This window comes from Brachyistius frenatus, unplaced genomic scaffold, assembly GCF_029030835.1.
Source record: "Brachyistius frenatus isolate BFR_SWC_R1_liver_20210118 unplaced genomic scaffold, ASM2903083v1 Contig_128, whole genome shotgun sequence".
Classification (NCBI taxonomy): Eukaryota; Metazoa; Chordata; class Actinopteri; family Embiotocidae; genus Brachyistius; species Brachyistius frenatus.
The window spans coordinates 399,181-417,286 of NW_027210727.1; the positions used below are offsets into that span (position 1 = coordinate 399,181).

The 18,106-nt window shown below is 41.1% G+C and overlaps 1 protein-coding gene across 1 annotated transcript; it reads right to left on the bottom strand.

The window, feature by feature from the left end:
- Positions 1 to 218: 218 nt before the first annotated feature.
- mmut (methylmalonyl CoA mutase) lies at positions 219 to 17,032 on the bottom strand. The gene is made up of 12 exons (XM_069714194.1): positions 16,593 to 17,032; positions 15,253 to 15,620; positions 14,947 to 15,104; positions 12,652 to 12,823; positions 12,230 to 12,478; positions 11,425 to 11,536; positions 9,670 to 9,785; positions 9,059 to 9,174; positions 6,180 to 6,311; positions 5,918 to 6,065; positions 3,531 to 3,698; positions 219 to 1,682 (listed from the first exon to the last, which is right to left on the bottom strand). The coding sequence occupies exons 1-12, from the start codon at positions 16,987 to 16,989 to the stop codon at positions 1,554 to 1,556; spliced, it is 2,265 nt and encodes a 754-aa protein (XP_069570295.1). The 5' UTR covers positions 16,990 to 17,032; the 3' UTR covers positions 219 to 1,553.
- Between the last annotated feature and the right edge of the window lie 1,074 nt (positions 17,033 to 18,106).

An 18,106-nucleotide genomic window follows, 5' to 3' on the forward strand; every position in this document is an offset into this window, starting at 1 on the left:
GTGCTGCATGTAAATGTGTTTTCTTACAGTGTGTAACCACTGGTGTCAGTACTGAATTATTTTTTAAAATGTGTGAGTGTAGAGCTCTGAACCCCAATCATATCTATGTACACAATTCAGTGATAATGTTTGAGAATAAACACTTGAATGAATACAGGTAAATGGTGGACAGTTCATTTGCACAACCACAACCTCCATTTTAGGAATAACAAAAGAGCAACAGTCTGCCAAGGCTGTATTTAATGAAGACGCGTTGATGTTGATCAACCGCAGTTCAGTACGGACTGAAGTGGTAGTGGTAGACTGACCAACAGACATTTCACACATGTCCCTGGTGTAGCTGAAAAGAACAACTGTCACAGCAGTAGAGGAGTTGAAGAACTTAGATTCTGGTCTAAATAATAGAGTTACATGTTGTAAAATGTACTCACTGCACAGAAAGTGAGCCGAGCAGAGATTCTGTGAGTAAACAAGTCATCGGTTTGATTCTATTCATTCTGAATGAAGGCCAGCAAAAACCAGCTGGAACCACAAATTATGAATCACAGTAATTACTAAGGAATCAAATAATCCACAGCTTGGTTTGAGATATTACCCTTCATTTAAATGATGACCTCTACCTTACTAGATGATAAAAAAAAAAAAAAACATCTCTCTTAATCTACAGACATCACACATTTTCAAAGTTCAAAGACTTTATTTAAAACGAAGAGCGCTAAATCGGATTCAGTATCACAAGTAGAAAAATAGACTGTGATCACTGTTCTGTGGTCTTATCCTTGAAGACAAGTCAGTTGAATTCAAATTGATGAAGGAAGAAAGATCAGAACAACAGAAGACCACTTTCAGAATGATAACAGCTGTGAAAACAAGAAGCACGGATGATCGTTCATAAGAGGTTTGTTTTGATGTCAATTTCGTCTGTACAGCAGCACTCTGATCACACCCTGCTGGGAAGCTTCAAATTACACACAGGCAGAATAAAAGAATTACATTCAGAGCAGGTTTACAGTGTAGTCCAGTGTTTTATCTCGGATGGCAGAAAACGCTTCTGTCAAGCCACATTTCTGTCACCTGATCACACTGATCTGAATGTGTTCTGTATGATTTTGCTCAAGTGTGAGTACTTCCATCCAAAATAATGAAGTCATTTCTCACGGGTTGGGATCTTTGCAGGATATTACCAATCATCCCACGCTTGCAATCAATGCAATTCACACACAGGCGTGTTGCTAAACGTAAAATAATGAAATAAATCCCCATTTGTCCAGCTCAAGACGTTATAGATGATAGATAGTTACTTTATTAATGCCACAAGGGGACATTTCTTCGCCACGTGTAATATTGCATTTTTAGATTTTAAGTGCAGCTGTTAATAAACAAAACTAAAAGTAAAAGTGAGTATTACTACTGCAAGTCAAATTTGATATACAGAGAATGCAATGTTGACCCAACTCTGACACTCCAACAGTGACCTCGCAGATCTTGTACAGGAACGTGGGCTCCCATTTGTGACATGAATAAACAGTTCGTATCGTTTGTTTGTTTGTTTTTTACATGGCCTGCCGAATGTTTTCCAGGCTCTTCTCAATGTTGTCAATAACCTCCACCGCAGCCTTTGGGATCCTGGTTCCTGGGCCAAAGATGGCGCAAACGCCGCTCTGGTACAGGAATTCATAGTCCTGCATACACACAGAGGTGGAGTACAGTTTAGATCTGTGGGTGGGAGGTGGGAGGGGGAGGAGGAGGGAGGGGGGCGTGGGGGGCATATTTTCCTCTTTGCACTCCTAAAAACCAAATGGCTTGGATGAACAACATCTAATGAATAATTATTATTTATTTTTTTTATGTAGTGAAAGGACATGCTATGTGAATATGCTGTAAATAAATCTGCAGATGATTACCATAATTGCAATTATCAAAAAGAAAAGGATAAAAAGTGAAAAAACAGGACGGCAGAAAATGAAGCTGCACTGCATGCAATCAATGAAATCCTATCATATGATCCATGATCATGACGGGTTGTTGTTGTTGTTGTTCCCCCCCCCCCCCCCAACAGCAGGATGACGTTGTACATGGTCACGTGTGTGCACATCACAATACTCTACAAGGCATTTTTCCAAGGACGCCAGCAGTCGTGCTGGAGGCGATGCAGACTTGCCTTGAACAGCTGGAAGGGAATTGATGGCTGTCAACGCTGCACTACTTCAGTGTCCACTGCCTCCCCAATGACGGCAACTAAACAGCAGCGACCTTCAAGGAAGGCTAAATATGATGTACACCAACAGCGTTTTAGTTTGTGTTTTCCTGCCGGGACGTTCATAAGCAGCGCGGCCAAAAGTTTACGATGACGATGCCTCGTTATCACAAGGACCACCAGCTCAGAGATGGGAGCGTTGGACGCAAGCCGACACCAGCGACGCCCGCAGGCTTTCTGAGGCTCGTTAGAAGAGAAAATCCTCTGGTTCAGCTTCATTTGTTGAAAGAAACTGTTCCACACGTCTGAGGTTACGTTAGACTTTCTCATTGTCTGTCACTATCTATTATCTATTATTATTCTCCCTAATAACTACTCTACAGAAGCCCTTACAGACGTTACATTTATCAGGCTATGGAGGGAAAAGAGGAGCGGGAGACACCGAGCAAGGCGGCCACTTCTCACAAAGCAGACAAATGACTTTTTTTTCCCCCTGCAGTGAGAGTGGAGACCACTAAACACAGTTAATGATTTAAACTGACAGCTCACTTGTGTGTAATTAAGGGAGATTGCTGCAGAGTCTATTGTCATTACGTTTTGTGTCTTCGGCTCCGACGGACGACTTCTCGTGGCCGGTTTCATTTTGTTCTGAAGGTCGACCCTGCGCTGCGCTGCCAGGGGAGGGATTAGAAAAACCAGCGGCACTTCAGCCGACGTTTTTGAAGTCAGGGAACATGTCTTCAGGATAAGGGATTAGAAATCCGAAGAGTCTATTAATGTGCGATTTTCTGTTCCTGCAAGCACTTGGCTCACCTTTCATTATGTGACCAGTACTTTCTCAGCCGTGATATTAGCGGTTTAATCTACTGTTGGCGATGCGGCCATTAATAGCGCTGGTTACGGTGACTGCCGTCACCTCCTCCATCTGACTGACTGGGTAATGCTGGATGTACGTGTGAGCACTGTGTAGGTTTGGACACCCAGCACACTGTAGCAGGTTTATTAAGGTTAGGAAAAGATGGCTTAATGCGTTAGTATTAGTATTAATGTCAGTATTAGTGTTAGTGTTAGTATGTGTTAGTATAGTAGAGGCAACATGCGATTTCCCCACGTTTTACTCTCGCCACACTCTGGTTGACCCGGCTTGAAGCTCTGGCGTGGCTGCGGCTACTTTTGCGATCATTCATTATCGGACAAATCCGTTAGCCATGTTAGCTTTTCCACCGATGTCGCGCAACATTTACTGTTTTCATGCGCTTTCAGGCCCCCCTGAAAGAAGTCCCTGCGAACACTGTGCAGAGAACACGCGAGTCCATGGACTTTGAGAGCTTACCTGCGGTGGGATTACACCTCCGCAGATGACGAGGATATCGGGTCTGTTGAGCTTCCGCAGCTCCTTGATGAGCTCTGGGACGAGGGTCTTGTGTCCTGCAGCCAGCGTGCTCACCCCGACACAGTGAACGTCTGCATCCACGGCCTGCTGGGCAACCTCGACGGGAGTCTGTCAGCCAAAACAAGAAATGGGAAAACAAATTAAAATAAAGAAAAACAACAACATACAAACCAGAGTTAAGAGGACTAAATCAGAAAAATTGAATGCAATGCAATTCCACCACAAAGTGCATCCAGGCATCTGGAATAACGCTCATCTAAAAGCGATGAGTAAAGATACATAATAGAAATCTTTGGTTTATGAAGCAGGTTTAAACAAATCTGCTACTTTATTACTAGCAGCCTGTGGTACAATTGATCCTTTACAACTTGTTTGCAAAGAAAACTTGGTTGTAAAAGATCCCCAGCTCTCTTACTGACATTTCAATAGTGCACGTCTGCATTTTACCACAATATTACACTAAAATTGAATGTCACCATTATCATTACCAAACAAGCTTCGTATACTTTCCAAAAGCCACATGTATTTTCACCTATTTTATCCTGTTGCGAGTATTTCTTGAAACATCAGTCATGTGGTGAAACACTTTCCCCCGCGGCCTTTGTTTTGTGAGCTGAGCTGAAAATAACGGCCGTTTAGCACAGCACTTGACATTTCATGATGTATTCACCCACAACCACAGGCTGTGCTTTACACCGGGTCATGTGATGGCTGACTAATTATACCAACATAATGTGACAACTGGTGCTGTGGGGTTTACTCCTGCAATGTGCACATGGGAGTATGAGCTCATCTGGGAAAGTTTGGTTGAACCTCTGAACTCCCTAACCAGCAGACAAATATCAGAAGCACGTTGTAAACTTCAAAAAAATAATGACACGGTGCTCTACACGCCGATATGCAACGGGGGATGGGGTTAGGGTGTGTGGCTCGGGGACAGTTAGCTTTGTAAGACTTCTACAGAGAGCTCGTTAAACACTTGGTTTTGCCCAAAGAGGTCAGATTAAATTGGACTGGGAGGTGGGATCGTCCAGAAGTTATATATAAATATATAACGGTGAATATATATAAAACTAATATCATTAACGATGCTTCTTTTCCAGTTGAATGTGCAGTAAGCCTCATGCACACTAACAGGATCCTCCTACTAACACACCTGAATGAATTCACATTATTAGTTGCACCTGTGTGTCAAGCCTAAATGTAATTTCTTTTGTCTAGTCTTCACTGCCAAGTAGCAAGGCTTGCTGACAGAGTACCTGAAGTTAATATCATCATAATCAAAAATGCTATTTTCATTTTTTCAAATAAATTTTATGAAAAGCTAATTACAAATGAAAAAAAAAAAAAGAAAGAAAGCATGAATAATGTAATACATGTAATTTAATCTGAGAACAGAATTGAAAAGGCCTTGACCTGAATGGATGTGGCCTAGATTTAGATTTTCTTAAGAAGCGCCTTCATTAGTCAACATGCTGCAGATCTGTTTTTACCATTTATAGACTAAAGTATGTGAATTACTTCCCAGTGCACCTGGCCTAAATGAAGCTCCCAATTAAGAGTTTTTTTTTATTTTTTTTTTTTATCATCCGAGAGTTTGCTAATAATTACATACAACAGGCTGTTAGTTAGAAAAGTAAGAAAAACAAGATGTGAAGATCTTTTTTTGTCTGTAAGAAATGTGCGTTGCACCATCAAAAGGTTAAATCTACTGTCAATCATTCTGTATAAACTTATATCTATTTTTTACCTTTTACGCTAACTATAATATAACGATATACAAGTCTTCTGATCAGCGCTTACTAGCCGTCCCCCGCACGCGTTTAAAAACAAAATGGTGGCTCAGACTCTGGAATGCTCTTCTCCTAGATTTACGTTTTGCAGTGTCTGTTGACGCCTTGAAAAAACAACTTCGGACATATCTATTCAGATGTCTCGTGCTTGTATTTCATTGGTCTGTTGTTGTGTGTTGTGATTGTTGGTTGCTTGTAATATTGTTACATTTCGTCTGTTATTTCTGTTGTGAAGCACTTTTTTTTTACTTCGTCTGTGAAAGGTGCTACATTAAATAAACTTTACTGACTAACGATATTATTATTTCTCTATATTTACAATTATTTTGCAAGTCCAAACCTGCTTCAGTACAAGCTGTTAAGTCCGTCAGTGTCGCTGGCAGTTTATATGTACAACTATTCTTCGAAATGTAGGTTCTGAGTGGAGTTCCTTCCTCTCACTTGTGTCCTGTATGTTATCTTTGCTGAGGTGGTGCAGCCAGCAGAAGTGGAGCGAGGAGTTTCATTAGTTGGTGTGACACTGAGACACTGAACCTGAAACAGTGGTCCGATGTCGACATCGAAGCCCAGGTCTGCAAACCCTGTGGCGATGACTTTGGCCCCTCTGTCGTGGCCGTCCTGCCCCATCTTCGCCACCAGCAGTCGAGGGTTCCTGCCCTCGTGGCTCTTAAATTCTACAACTCTGTGGTTTTGAAGCGGGGAGGGGTGAAACAGAAACACAGTGTGACTCAATCAGTGAAGCAATCAGTCTGTATTATTATGAAGGTCATGATGCTAGTGCTGGGTATTTTTCTACCTATTGTGGGCCAGGGTGATCTCTTCGTGCTCCCCGAACTCGCTGCGGTAAGCGCCGCTCACCATCCTGGTGCTGGCCTTGTGCTCACCAAACACCTTCTTCATGGCATCCGTTATTTCACCAACAGAGCATCTAAAGGGAGAAGCACATTTCTCAACATGTTTTCTCGTTCTAGTGATAAATAACGTCAGACAGAACAAACATTTATTTAGTTTGAACTCATTTTAACATGCATCATCAATAACTTTAATGCTAATTGCTTTGCTTTTTGATTATTTTACAGCTGCGTGGTTGATTATCTTTAGAGATTATGCAGCAATTAACTGCAATCTGCTCTCACAATACCGCTGATTCAGAGAGGGTAATAAAGCATCAATCAACAAACCATTTCAAAGCTAATTGTAAGTCAACGGTTGAAAAGTGAATTACTGACTCATTTGGGCATACAGCGGGTAAAATAAGTATTGAACACGTCACCATTTTTCTCAGTAAATATATTCCCAAATGTGCTATTGACATGAAATGTTCACCAGATGTTGGTAACAACCCAAGTAATCCATACATACACAGAAACCAAAACAAATAAGTTCAGAAATTAAGTTATGTGTAATAATGTGAAATGACACAAGGAAAAAGTATTGAACACATGAAGAAAGGGAGGTGCAAAGAGGCATGGGAAACCAAAACAACAGCTGAAATCTATCAGTAAATAGAAAGCAATCCGGCCCCTTGTCAGTGCAAATTAATATCAGCTGATTCAGTCCTAACTGATGGACTATAAAAAGGTGTCTCATTACCAAGGTGTCACACAAGAAACATCTCATGATGGGTAAAAGCAAAGAGCTTTCTCAAGACCTTCGCAACCTTGTTGTTGCAAAACATACTGATGGCATTGGTTACAGACGCATTTCTAAACTTCTGAATGTTCCAGTGAGCACTGTTGGGGCCGTAATCCGGAAGTGGAAAGAACATAATTTCAACATAAACTGGCAACGACCAGCTGCTCCTCGCAAAATTTCTGACAGAGGAGTGAAAATAATTATCAGAAGAGTTGTCCAAGAGCCAAGGACCACTTGTGGAGAGCTTCAGAAAGACCTGGAATTAGCAGGTACAACTGTTTCAAAGAACACAATAAGTAATGCACTCAACCGCCGTGGCCTGTATGCACGCTCACCACGCAAGACTCACACGCAGATTTGGACAATCCTGTGAAATACTGGGAGAATATAGTCTGGTCAGATGAGAGCAAAATTGAACTCTTTTGATGCCATAATATACACCATGTTTGGAGGACAACACTGCACATCACCCTAAAAACACCAGACCAACAGTGACGTTTGGAGGTGGGAACATCATGGTGTCGGGCTGCTTTTCAGCATACGGTACTGGCAAACTTCACATAATTGAAGGAAGGATGAATGGAAAACTGTACCGAGACATTCTTGATAAAAATCTGCTGCCATCTACCAGGATGATGAAGATGAAACGAGGGTGGACATTGATCCCAAACACACAGCCAAGGAAACTGTCGATTGGTTTCAGAGAAAGAAAATAAAGCTGCTACAATGGCCCAGCCAATCACCTGACTTGAAAATCTATGGAAAGAACTGAAGATCAGAGTTCATAGAAGAGGCCCTTTAAGATTTGAAGACTGTTTGTGTGGAAGAATCGGCCAAAATCACATCTGAGCAATGCATACGACTAGTTTCTCCATACAGGAGGCGTCTTGAAGCTGTCGTTACCAACAAAGGCTTTTGTTCAAAGTATTAAATAAATATCAGTAAGTGTGTTCAATACTTTTTCCTTGTGTCATTTCATATTATTACACATAACTTAATTTCTGAACTTATTTGTTTTGGTTTCTGTGTATGTATGGATTACTTGGGTTGTCACCAACATCTGGTGAAAATTTAATGTCAATAGCACCTTTGGAAATATATTTACTGAGAAAAATGGTGACGTGTTCAATACTTATTTTACCCGCTGTATATGAAAGTACACATCATCTTTTATTTAGATGAATTAAAGGGCTTGGTGGTAAAATAGCATGGTGTGTTTGAGTGGTTACAGCTGGCTGAGAGCTTTGATATGAAGTTGTGATGTTAAGTGCCTCCGGGCAAACGGTTTGTGATCAGCATGTGGATTCATCGCATATAAGTTCCTCACATTGGATAAAAATTTTAAAAAAAAGTATATATATATATATAATAATAATAATTATAATAATAATCAGGGTATTTAAGGTGAAGTAAAAAAAAAAAAATCACAAAGCAAGCTCGAAATAGAAAATATAGATACAAATAAAAGGACCTGAGCGACAGATTAGTTCCATAGATTGCCTTAGACATCTAATTCTACAGCTATTAAAATAAAATACAATTTCTAACAAAAGTTACAAGTCATTTTTCGCTGCCTTTCCCCTCATGTTTTGGTCTCTGTGTTATCAACTGCCACGTGATGGCCTCCAGTTTGAGGAAACATTTACCACCAAAGCTCTAGTTACCATAAACAAAAGCCTTTTAGGGAAAAAAAAAAAAAAAAAAAAAAAAAGGCCACTTTGATCACGCTATGGTACGCCGTATGCGTGTGAAGGGAATTCCCATGTTTATTTTTTCAGAACATCACAGGATCTTATAAAGGGGGTCATTATCTACCAGTACTAAAATATTACACAAAGGAGGAGGTCATCTCTTATATGCCTCCCGTATTTGGTGTGTTCATCTGTATCACGAGAAAATGCAGATTGAAGAAACAATTCCCGTCTTATAAAGAATGAAGAAAAGGCAGGAAACATAATGACAATCGCATTTAGCATTTGAAGCTGACTGCAACATAACAGGTGGTCGTTATAGTCGGAGCGTTTAGTGAGAAGTTCGGACCTGGCTCGTGCTGCCTCCACTGCCAGGGCTAAAAGGTTGCCCTCCCTGGTTCGGGCACACTCCTCTATGGCTGCCAGGCACTTCTTCGCTGCCTCGGAGTCACGGCTCTCCCTCACCTAAAAGAAAACATGACAGAAACATGGAATTTAGAGTTTTTAATCCATCCTGCGGTCACTCATACTATCGATAGAAACGTGTATATACAGTGTATTTGTCAACTAGTACATTTTTATAATGTTCACACGACGTATGTAGACAGAGACTGAGTAGCGATACTTCTGTTCCATTTAGTAAGTGAGCTCTGCAGATAGTGAGCATCCACAGTAAACAGTTTTATAATTCAAGCAAATAATAACTTTATATATTTATGTGGGAAAAAAATAGTGAACACTTCAAAACTCAAAAGACATTACAAGACAAGAATTAAAAGGGGTGGCATGAGGAATATGTTTTTTTTTTTTGTAATTACAAGAAGAAAACCTTAAGACCAACCTTCTTATTGTTGTTCTTAGACCTGCAGTAGTATGTGAGGTCTTCCTGAAAATTTCTTTGAACAGTGTTATCTTTTTTTGATACCATCAATTTATCTAAAAGTCAATTGGACCACTGACCTTTTTCAGTTTTTCAATCTGTTTCTGACGTACAGCCGTGTTATCTATGGCCAGCACCTCCACCGTCTCCTCCTGTTCCAGTCTGTACTTGTTCACCCCGACAATGACTTCTGACCCTGGAAATGTGAAGGACAAATTGGCCCTCAGACACGTGAACCAACAAGAAAAAGTAACACAAGAAACCATCCAAACACACATTTTAAAAAGCATTTACAGGTTTATAGATTTATAGATAAAGAAAACAAACATTCTCACAGGCACACTAACAGAAAATGCATTTGATATTACAGGCAAGTGAACCACTGTGGATCTGCAGCATACTCAAGGACTACAACATAGTAGGAAGCATGAAGGAGCACTGCATTATATTTAAAGAATTTGGAAATCGTAACATTGTAATATGGCATAAGTTTAGTCTTTTCCTGTTTACTATAAAAATGTCTGAACTTGCCTTTAATTACTTAGTCATTATATCCAAATTTCGGATGATTGTTTGTAAAATATTAAGACATTTGTGGAAATATGCACCAATATTTATCCCAATTATATCATCGGATTACTGATGAGATATTGGTGACGTTTGATTTTGTTCATATCGCCCAGCACTATCTAAAACAATATTTCATACAGCAAGTAGTAGCCTAACCTATTAGTTTGATCTGTTTAATTTTTATTGTTTTTCAAAACATAGCAGCAAACACCTCTTCTATGAGTGCCTATTAGAGTCTGTATGGTGTTACATTTTTGGAGATTATGACAAAAATAGTTTTCAGTTTCAGTTTTACATTTTCAGTTTTCAAATTCAGAGCTTGTAAAAAATACAGAAGCTTTTTATTGTCTATATCATTGAAATATACAGATTCCCAATTTTACCTCACAGGAGGTAAACATGATCTCTGAACCTGACATGGTCAATCAGAATTCAAGTCCATCAAGAGTAGAAAAAAACAAACTATCAGCAGAGATGAGTTGCCACGGTGATACAGAAACCAATGAATATCAATGACAGCCGGCATCAGGGGGATTATGGAGAAAAGCCCCAGAGTCATAAGGTTCTGCTCCGCTCCATCACGGTCATTTCTGGCTTTATGGGATGTAAGTAAAGGTAAACTTCAAAATAAAAACAAAGCAGAGCTAATAAAACCCCATAATAATACACTGACACGCCTCCCTGAGAGTAGACACGACTCCCCTAACAACACAACAACATATCATGTGATGCGATCTTGTGTGAGCTGCTTTCCTGACACCTTTGGTAGCCTCGCCATGTCAGTCGACATATTTTCCTCCCGTCGCTAAGGTCTAAAAAGCTCAAAAAGAACATCGATAGGAATAAACAAAAATAACTTTTCAGGGCACTGGATCAGCATTTTAATCCCCAGAGATGCAAACTAAACCAATTCTAATTCAGATGTATTTTATTAGAGTGAACGATGTAGACGGGGAGGAAGAGCTTATAATAAAAGGACCTCTTGGCGCGGGGCTGCTTGTATAACTGTGAGCTTTCTACTGCTCGAACTAAAGTAACGTCATCAAGTCAGAAAGCTGAACTTGAACGAGAGAACTTCTGAATTCGAGGAGGATTAAGACAAAGAAGATCGTCATGCCACAATTGCTGAGAAGAGAAATGTGACACCTTCAAATAAAAGCGTCCACATACATCGCAACATAAAAGATATGGTAGAAAGAAGAGGGGAAGAAGAATAGATGAAGAGAGGCTTCAAGACAAAAAGGAGCTGACGCATTACACAGTACCTGAATCAATGCGGGCCTGTCTACGTGCAGCACATTCTTCTATACGAAGTTTAGGAATGCCTTCTGCCACAGCTCTGGCCATGCCTCCCATCTCTTCAATCTCTTTAATGAACTGTAAGAGAGAAAACACAGGCTGGGAAACGTAACGGGCTGAGACAGCATGTTTCTAGAGGTATCTTAACAGCATTTACAGTCAAAAGAGATGAGTGAGATCTTGGCTGCCCACTACCGAGTAACTCTCCGCTCAAAAACTAAACAGATTAAAGGATAAACCATTCATTCATACACTGCCTTGATTACTTTAGAGCCAGGGTCTCCAACCTTCTTTCTTCCGAGATCTACTTTGACAAAATGAAAGTGTCGGAGAGCCACTCGTGCTGAGTAACATTCATTCACGTAGCTGATCTCCACCCAAACCAGCTGAATAAGCTTCTTTTATGTGGACAAAAACAAATTGACACTCAAAACACACATTTTGCATCACAACAGCTTAAATTCAACAGCATGTGAATGCTCTTCTCTGTATGCTTTTTACTCCGTTACACTGACCCGGTTCGGGGCAGACAAAGGTGAAGGGGAGCGAGGGGAGATAGATCGCGCTGATAGCGTCGTTCTCTCGGACAGCTTTAAAAAATAAATAGCCAGATATACCTGGGCGGCCCAGCCAAGCAAGCCTCTATATGGGAAACACTGCTCTTGTTCCCACCTTCAGCGAGCTGCTCAGAAACGGGTAACGAGGTACCACTGGAGCCCCCTGCTTTAGACGGAAGCCCACGCTGGCGCCCCTTTCGTCCCCATGACAAACCTTCAACGCTGTATTATAGACGTCATCCGTGAGAGCCTCCATCATGTGCGAGCCCCCCCAGGGATCAGCGACTTTGGGGATGCCCGACTCTTCCTGGATGATGATCTGGGTGTTCCTGGCGATGCGAGCGCTCTTCACGGTGGGCAGACCCAGAGCTTCGTCGAAGGAGTTGGTGTGTAGCGACTGGGTGCCGCCGAACACCGCTGCCATGCCTTCAATCACCGTGCGGATCACGTTGTTGTACGGATCCTAAAAGGGTCACGTGGCCAAAGCAGTTATTATTTTACTTTTATGTTATTACTTTACTATTATTTTTCAGTTCTGACTTCATTCAGAGATTTCTGGAACAATTTTGAGGCTCAAATTTAGATAATTTATCTTTAGATAATGTAAAGACCCGCGATATGATGGTTTGTACTTACTTGCTCAGTAAGAGACCAGCCTGAGGTCTGGCAGTGTGTGCGCAGGAGGAGAGACTTGGTATTCTTGGGCTGGAAGTTTTCTTTAATGAGCGTGGACCATAACCTCCTGGCCGCCCTCAGCTTGGCGATCTCCATGTAGAAATTCATCCCAATGCCCCAGAAGAATGACAACCTGCCAGGACACACAAAAATGTCAAAGGAGAAAGTGTTGAAATTGAACAGGACACTAATTTTACCACAAACATAGAACCTTTCTACACACACAGATATTTGTCTAAAACGAATAAAGATTCAGGACTTATTATTTATGTCAGTAAACTAACAACCAGATGGCCACAGTCACATACTCATGACGTTACAACAACACAGTAGTAATATATGTCACGATAGTAAACTGCCATATGACGACGACGACGACAACAACAATAACAACAACAACAACAGCATGTCACAGAAGGAACGCGTTTTTTGTACTCTGGTGGGTTTGAAGCCCGATCATTGTTTGGGATTCAACCTTTCTGCCTCCACATTTTAAAGCCGAGTGTTCAAAGTCCACGTTCAACTGCAGACTATGTCAACATGTAATAATGGGCTGAACTGACCAGATTAAATGTCAAAAACTTGTTTAACTGCCTGAAGTGTCTGTGGGACTTTTGTGAAAAAGCAATATATCTAGCAATAAATTGTCTGAGAAAATACATCAACCTGTGATATTTATACAGCATATTGGCTCGAGCTGTCACCATCATGAGATTTTAGTTGTCGATTAATTGTCATACAAATAATTGCGAAAGACTGTGTATTTAAATTTTATAACCCAATAAAGAAAAACAATGATTTATTGGCTTAAAACATTGGAACGTAAACTGCAAAAAGCGCCTTGACCGCCACATTTTTGCCACAATTGGACAAATCGTCTCCTCCAACTTATCGGCCTCTTCTGTTTCATTTGGTTTAAAACCAAAATGTGCCCGCAGCAGCGATGTGGCCTTTGACACATAAGCACATAATTCACAACATTGTTCATTTCCTGAAGAAACGAGTAGTAAATGAGAGCAAGGACCATTATACATGTGAAGTTAACATGCCCCGTTTGTTGTTTAAAATCAATATCACATTATATTGAAATTTGTATTGAAGCCTTTGCATTTGGCTTTAGGTTTATGTTGTTTCGATCTTAACCACCTGCTGGTTAAACGGATAAAGGTGAACGATATTTGTTTGCCAGTTAAACGTGGCTGTTATACTTCATTAGCTTGTGTCCAGCAGACTGTTGCTCACAGCTTCAGTCTTCTTCACTGTGTTCGTTGTTTGGAAACCTTGTTCGCATTAACGTTTGCGCAGTAAACTCTGAAGGGCGGACCAATCAGAGGCCTGCGGGGGTGGTTGAGTGTGATGATGTTGCAGTCAAGCATTTTTCTTTTTTTCTAAGTTGCATTGGTGGTAGAGTTTCAGCAGCTATGGCGGCCAATGCTGATTGGTTCAAATCTACTGCAGTAGTTTCAAATCTAATCCAATTTACACACCGTGTGACGCAATGACCGCAAACAATTTCCTATGGAGAGGCCTATATATTCATAAAGTGTATATTCAGAGAATACGAGTCTGGTGAGATCAGGCTAATACTTCATCGTCATCATTATCATACATTAATCCCACATGCGGTGTCAGTAGAGCATTAATTCAAAATAAAATACTAACAACAGACTATATCCGTATAGGACTGAAGTATAATATGTGTCACTAAGAGGAGATTTAGTTTAAACCACGGTGGAATACTAAACAATGTTATAACTCCTGAATGAAGTTTCTGTGTTCAAACAAATGACCAACATGTCATAATGTGGATACTCATTCATTTACATGGAAAAACATCACTGTCATCCCTGTTGGATTCAGCCGCTACTGCTGACACTGGTGCTGCTGAGGGTTCAGTCACGCGTCAGATGCAGCGGTCCTGGTTGACATCTTGTGTCGCTTCACTTTCCGCTTGCTTTGTAACATTTTGTCTGCAAGTTTGATCCAAAATATATCACCCTGGAAAAACGTAATTATTCAACTCGCCCTACTTGTCAGATTAAGCGATGACACTACTTATTGAATATACACCACCACCACATTTATCTTGTGACTCTTTGACAGTCACTCTGCAGGCGTTTGTGCTGCGTTTACAGGGGAAATGTATAATTGAATAATATATAAAAGTGCATTGTTATTCAGCCTTAGCCGTGAGCTACTAATATGCAGATTAAAACTGCTCTCTTCTGCACTTCGTGACATCTTAATATTTTGTACCTTGGAGCAAACTCATCGATGGTTAAGCCTGCTTTCAGACCGGTGCGGCAGTACTCCAGACCGTTGGCGATGGTGTAGGCTACTTCCAGGATGGCGTCGGCTCCGGCCTCCTGAAGGTGGTAGCCGCTTATAGATATGGAGTTGAATTTGGGCATGTGCTGTGAGCAATGGTAATAAATTCATTAAATTATAAACATGACTTTAACATGATACAATATGCAGTGAGCACTGTGAAAAATAAATCTGGTTTTAGTTCATTACTGCTGTGTAATATGCTGACATTTTAGTGACACTGGTGGGACATACCTCGGATGTATACGCAAAGATGTCTGCGATGGCGTGCATGGACGGTTCCGGCGGGAAAATATAAGTGTTCCGAACCATAAACTCTTTCAAAATGTCATTTTGAATGGTGCCCGTTAGTTTGGCTAAGGGAACGCCCTGCTCCTCTCCGGTCACGATGAACATGGCCAACACGGGAATAACGGCTCCGTTCATCGTCATTGAAACGGACATCTTCTCCAGCGGGATGCTATCGAACAGCATCTTCACGTCCTCCACCGTGTCGATGGCCACTCCGGCCATGCCCACATCTCCGTGCACTCTGGGGTTGTCCGAGTCGTAGCCGCGGTGTGTCGGGAGGTCAAAGGCCACGGAGAGACCCTGCTGGCCGGCTGAAACGAGAAAGAGAGAGAGAAGGTGGTGGATTAGAGATGAAGAGGAGTCAGCGGTGCGAGAGATCACATCACAGAGAAGTGACAGCTCAGCGTTTCATTTAGAGACACTTCAGCAGAGATTAAGCTGCTTCCAGTCACCGTCTAACAAACCAACAGGCCACAAGCACAATAACACAAATTCAGAGTGTAATTCTTTGTCTACTTCTTGGTTTCTCTAAATTCTTAGTGACTCCGTATGATCCACCATTGGAACAACAATATACAGTAAACTTTGACAGCAAAAGGTAATCGCTTTATATTCTTTGGTTATTTTACATTGTTTATCATTGGAGGAGGTCGACATTATTACAATTACTCCTGTTTGCAGACATTTGATTCGTTGCTCACTTCTTGAAATAAAAGTGCCATTTCAGTCTGATTATGAGGCAACAAACGCAAGATATTTTTTATTAAGATTGAAACCATTTGTATTTATGATTAACCCTTGAAAGCTTTGATGACCTTCTAAAAGGTCAAAACTCCTCATGCAGTTTCTGCATATACTAAATATGACCTTACAATGCCAGAGTGCTTTTAGTCTCTTCATCTTCTACTTTTCTAATCAACACCGTGTGTCCTCTGGTATTTTAATGCATTTCAGTGCACATTTAGCTCAAGTGTGGAGTGTAATATGCTTTCTCTGAAATTTGCATTATTTGAGAGATTCAGCTACTGAATAATAATAATAATAATAATAATAATAATTATTATATAATTGACGAAACTGCCAGGTCTAAAGGAGATGATGGAACAGCTGACTGTAGTTTTCAGGGTTCTGCTGTGTTACAGGAACAAGTTGTGCAAAATTGTGAGTTTAACAAAACACCAATTCTGCCTTTATGAGAAAGGAAACTACATCAGTTGACTCACCCACACGTGTGTGTATTATTCTAAATTCACTTATAATAATAATACAAAAAAAAAATCTACCTTTGATGTTGTCTTTGTAGAACTTGTTGCTCTCCTCCACGGTGCTGAAGCCGGCGTACTGCCTGATGGTCCACGGTCTGTAGGTGTACATGGTGGGATAGGGCCCTCTAGTGTAGGGAAACACTCCTGGCAGTTCCTCAGCAACGCCCGCCGAGTCGGCTTTGGTGTACACGGGCTTGATGTCGATTCCCTCGGGTGTCCGCCAGATCAGATCGTCTGGGTTCTTCCCCTTCAGCTGCGTCTTCGCCAGACGCGCCCATCCGGGATGGAGCTCCGCCTGCTCCTGACACGACACCGAGGTGTGGAGCGGAGAGCGGTGTGTGTGCGACGAGGAGACGGCAGCTCCGACCAGGCGCCGGGCGGCCATTGCTGCACACGCCCTCTGTGCAGTCAGCATGCTTCACTGTTGGCTCGGTCAGACACACATGGATGACCTGGAGCTACGGATATGAAGCGGTAAATAAAATTTAAAAAAAAAAGGTTTGTCATGTCCAGGTGTTAGTGGGAGGGAGTTTATGAATGTGGCAGAGGCAGTAGAAGAATTCAGATATTTATCTGATGTGAAAAGTACCAATACAACAGTGTAGAAATACACCCTGCAAATAAAAACCCTGCATTAAAACATCATACTTAAGTGAAAGTACAGACGTATTTGCAGCTGAATGTAGTTAAAATATTAAAGCACTGGTTTGGTTCCTGCGCTGATTTATTATTATATATGACATTATTAGATGATTAATAGTGGCGCATCAGTGTGTGAGCAGCATGTTACTGTTGCAGCTCTTGCAGGTGGAGCTGGTTTGAACCACTTTATATCTGGTTTTATATTCAGAGACAGAAGATAAATCTGGAAGAAAAAAAAAAAAAAATTCTGATGCACAAATCTGTTTTCAGTTTTAGGACCGTTTCCTCTCATTTTAAATTTTTGCAAAGACTTTGGATCATTGGAACATTTACTGAAATGACACCAGGCGAGAAGCTTAAAAGGAAAATTCACTGTTTGGCGGAGCTGTTAACAACTCAAGACATCTGAAATGTGACCCTGACGACGCGCTGCTTTTTTTGTTAGACGTCCCCGAGCCAAAAAAAAAAAAAAAAAACAGGTTGGAAACCACTGGTTTAATTTCTAACCACGTGTCGTACTTGCAGAGTATGTTATCTATACCATCTGTCGTTTATTCAGGTGGATAATCACCATAAAGGCCAGTTGCTGACGTCACATAAACGCAGCGTGGCTAAAATAACTCCAGCTGAACCGCCGAGTGAATATTTGACTGCGAATATTGTTGTTAGTTGTTTCGACGTCGTGTGACCAAGCGTTTGTTAAATGTTTATTCTGACGTGGCAACTCACGTTTTTTTTTTGTTGAGGAAATGAAGACAGCAGAAAGCTACTGCGGCTATCGGCTAAGCATTAGCGGAAGTAACCCAGACAGTGTTCCCCGACGTGAGACATTTAGCAGCGGAGTATGTTTCACGCTCCGTGTTTTACGTTTCGTGACAACATTTCTGACC

Excerpts from the sequence above, each read along its gene's own strand:
- mmut (XM_069714194.1), bottom strand. The coding sequence starts at position 16,989 with ATGCTGACTGCACAGAGGGCGTGTGCAGCAATGGCCGCCCGGCGCCTG. Across the intron at positions 9,175-9,669 it reads AGATTGAAAAACTGAAAAAG|GTGAGGGAGAGCCGTGACTC; the intron begins GTCAGTGGTCCA and ends GTTTTCTTTTAG. Across the intron at positions 6,312-9,058 it reads GTGGAGGCAGCACGAGCCAG|ATGCTCTGTTGGTGAAATAA; the intron begins GTCCGAACTTCT and ends TTCTCCCTTTAG.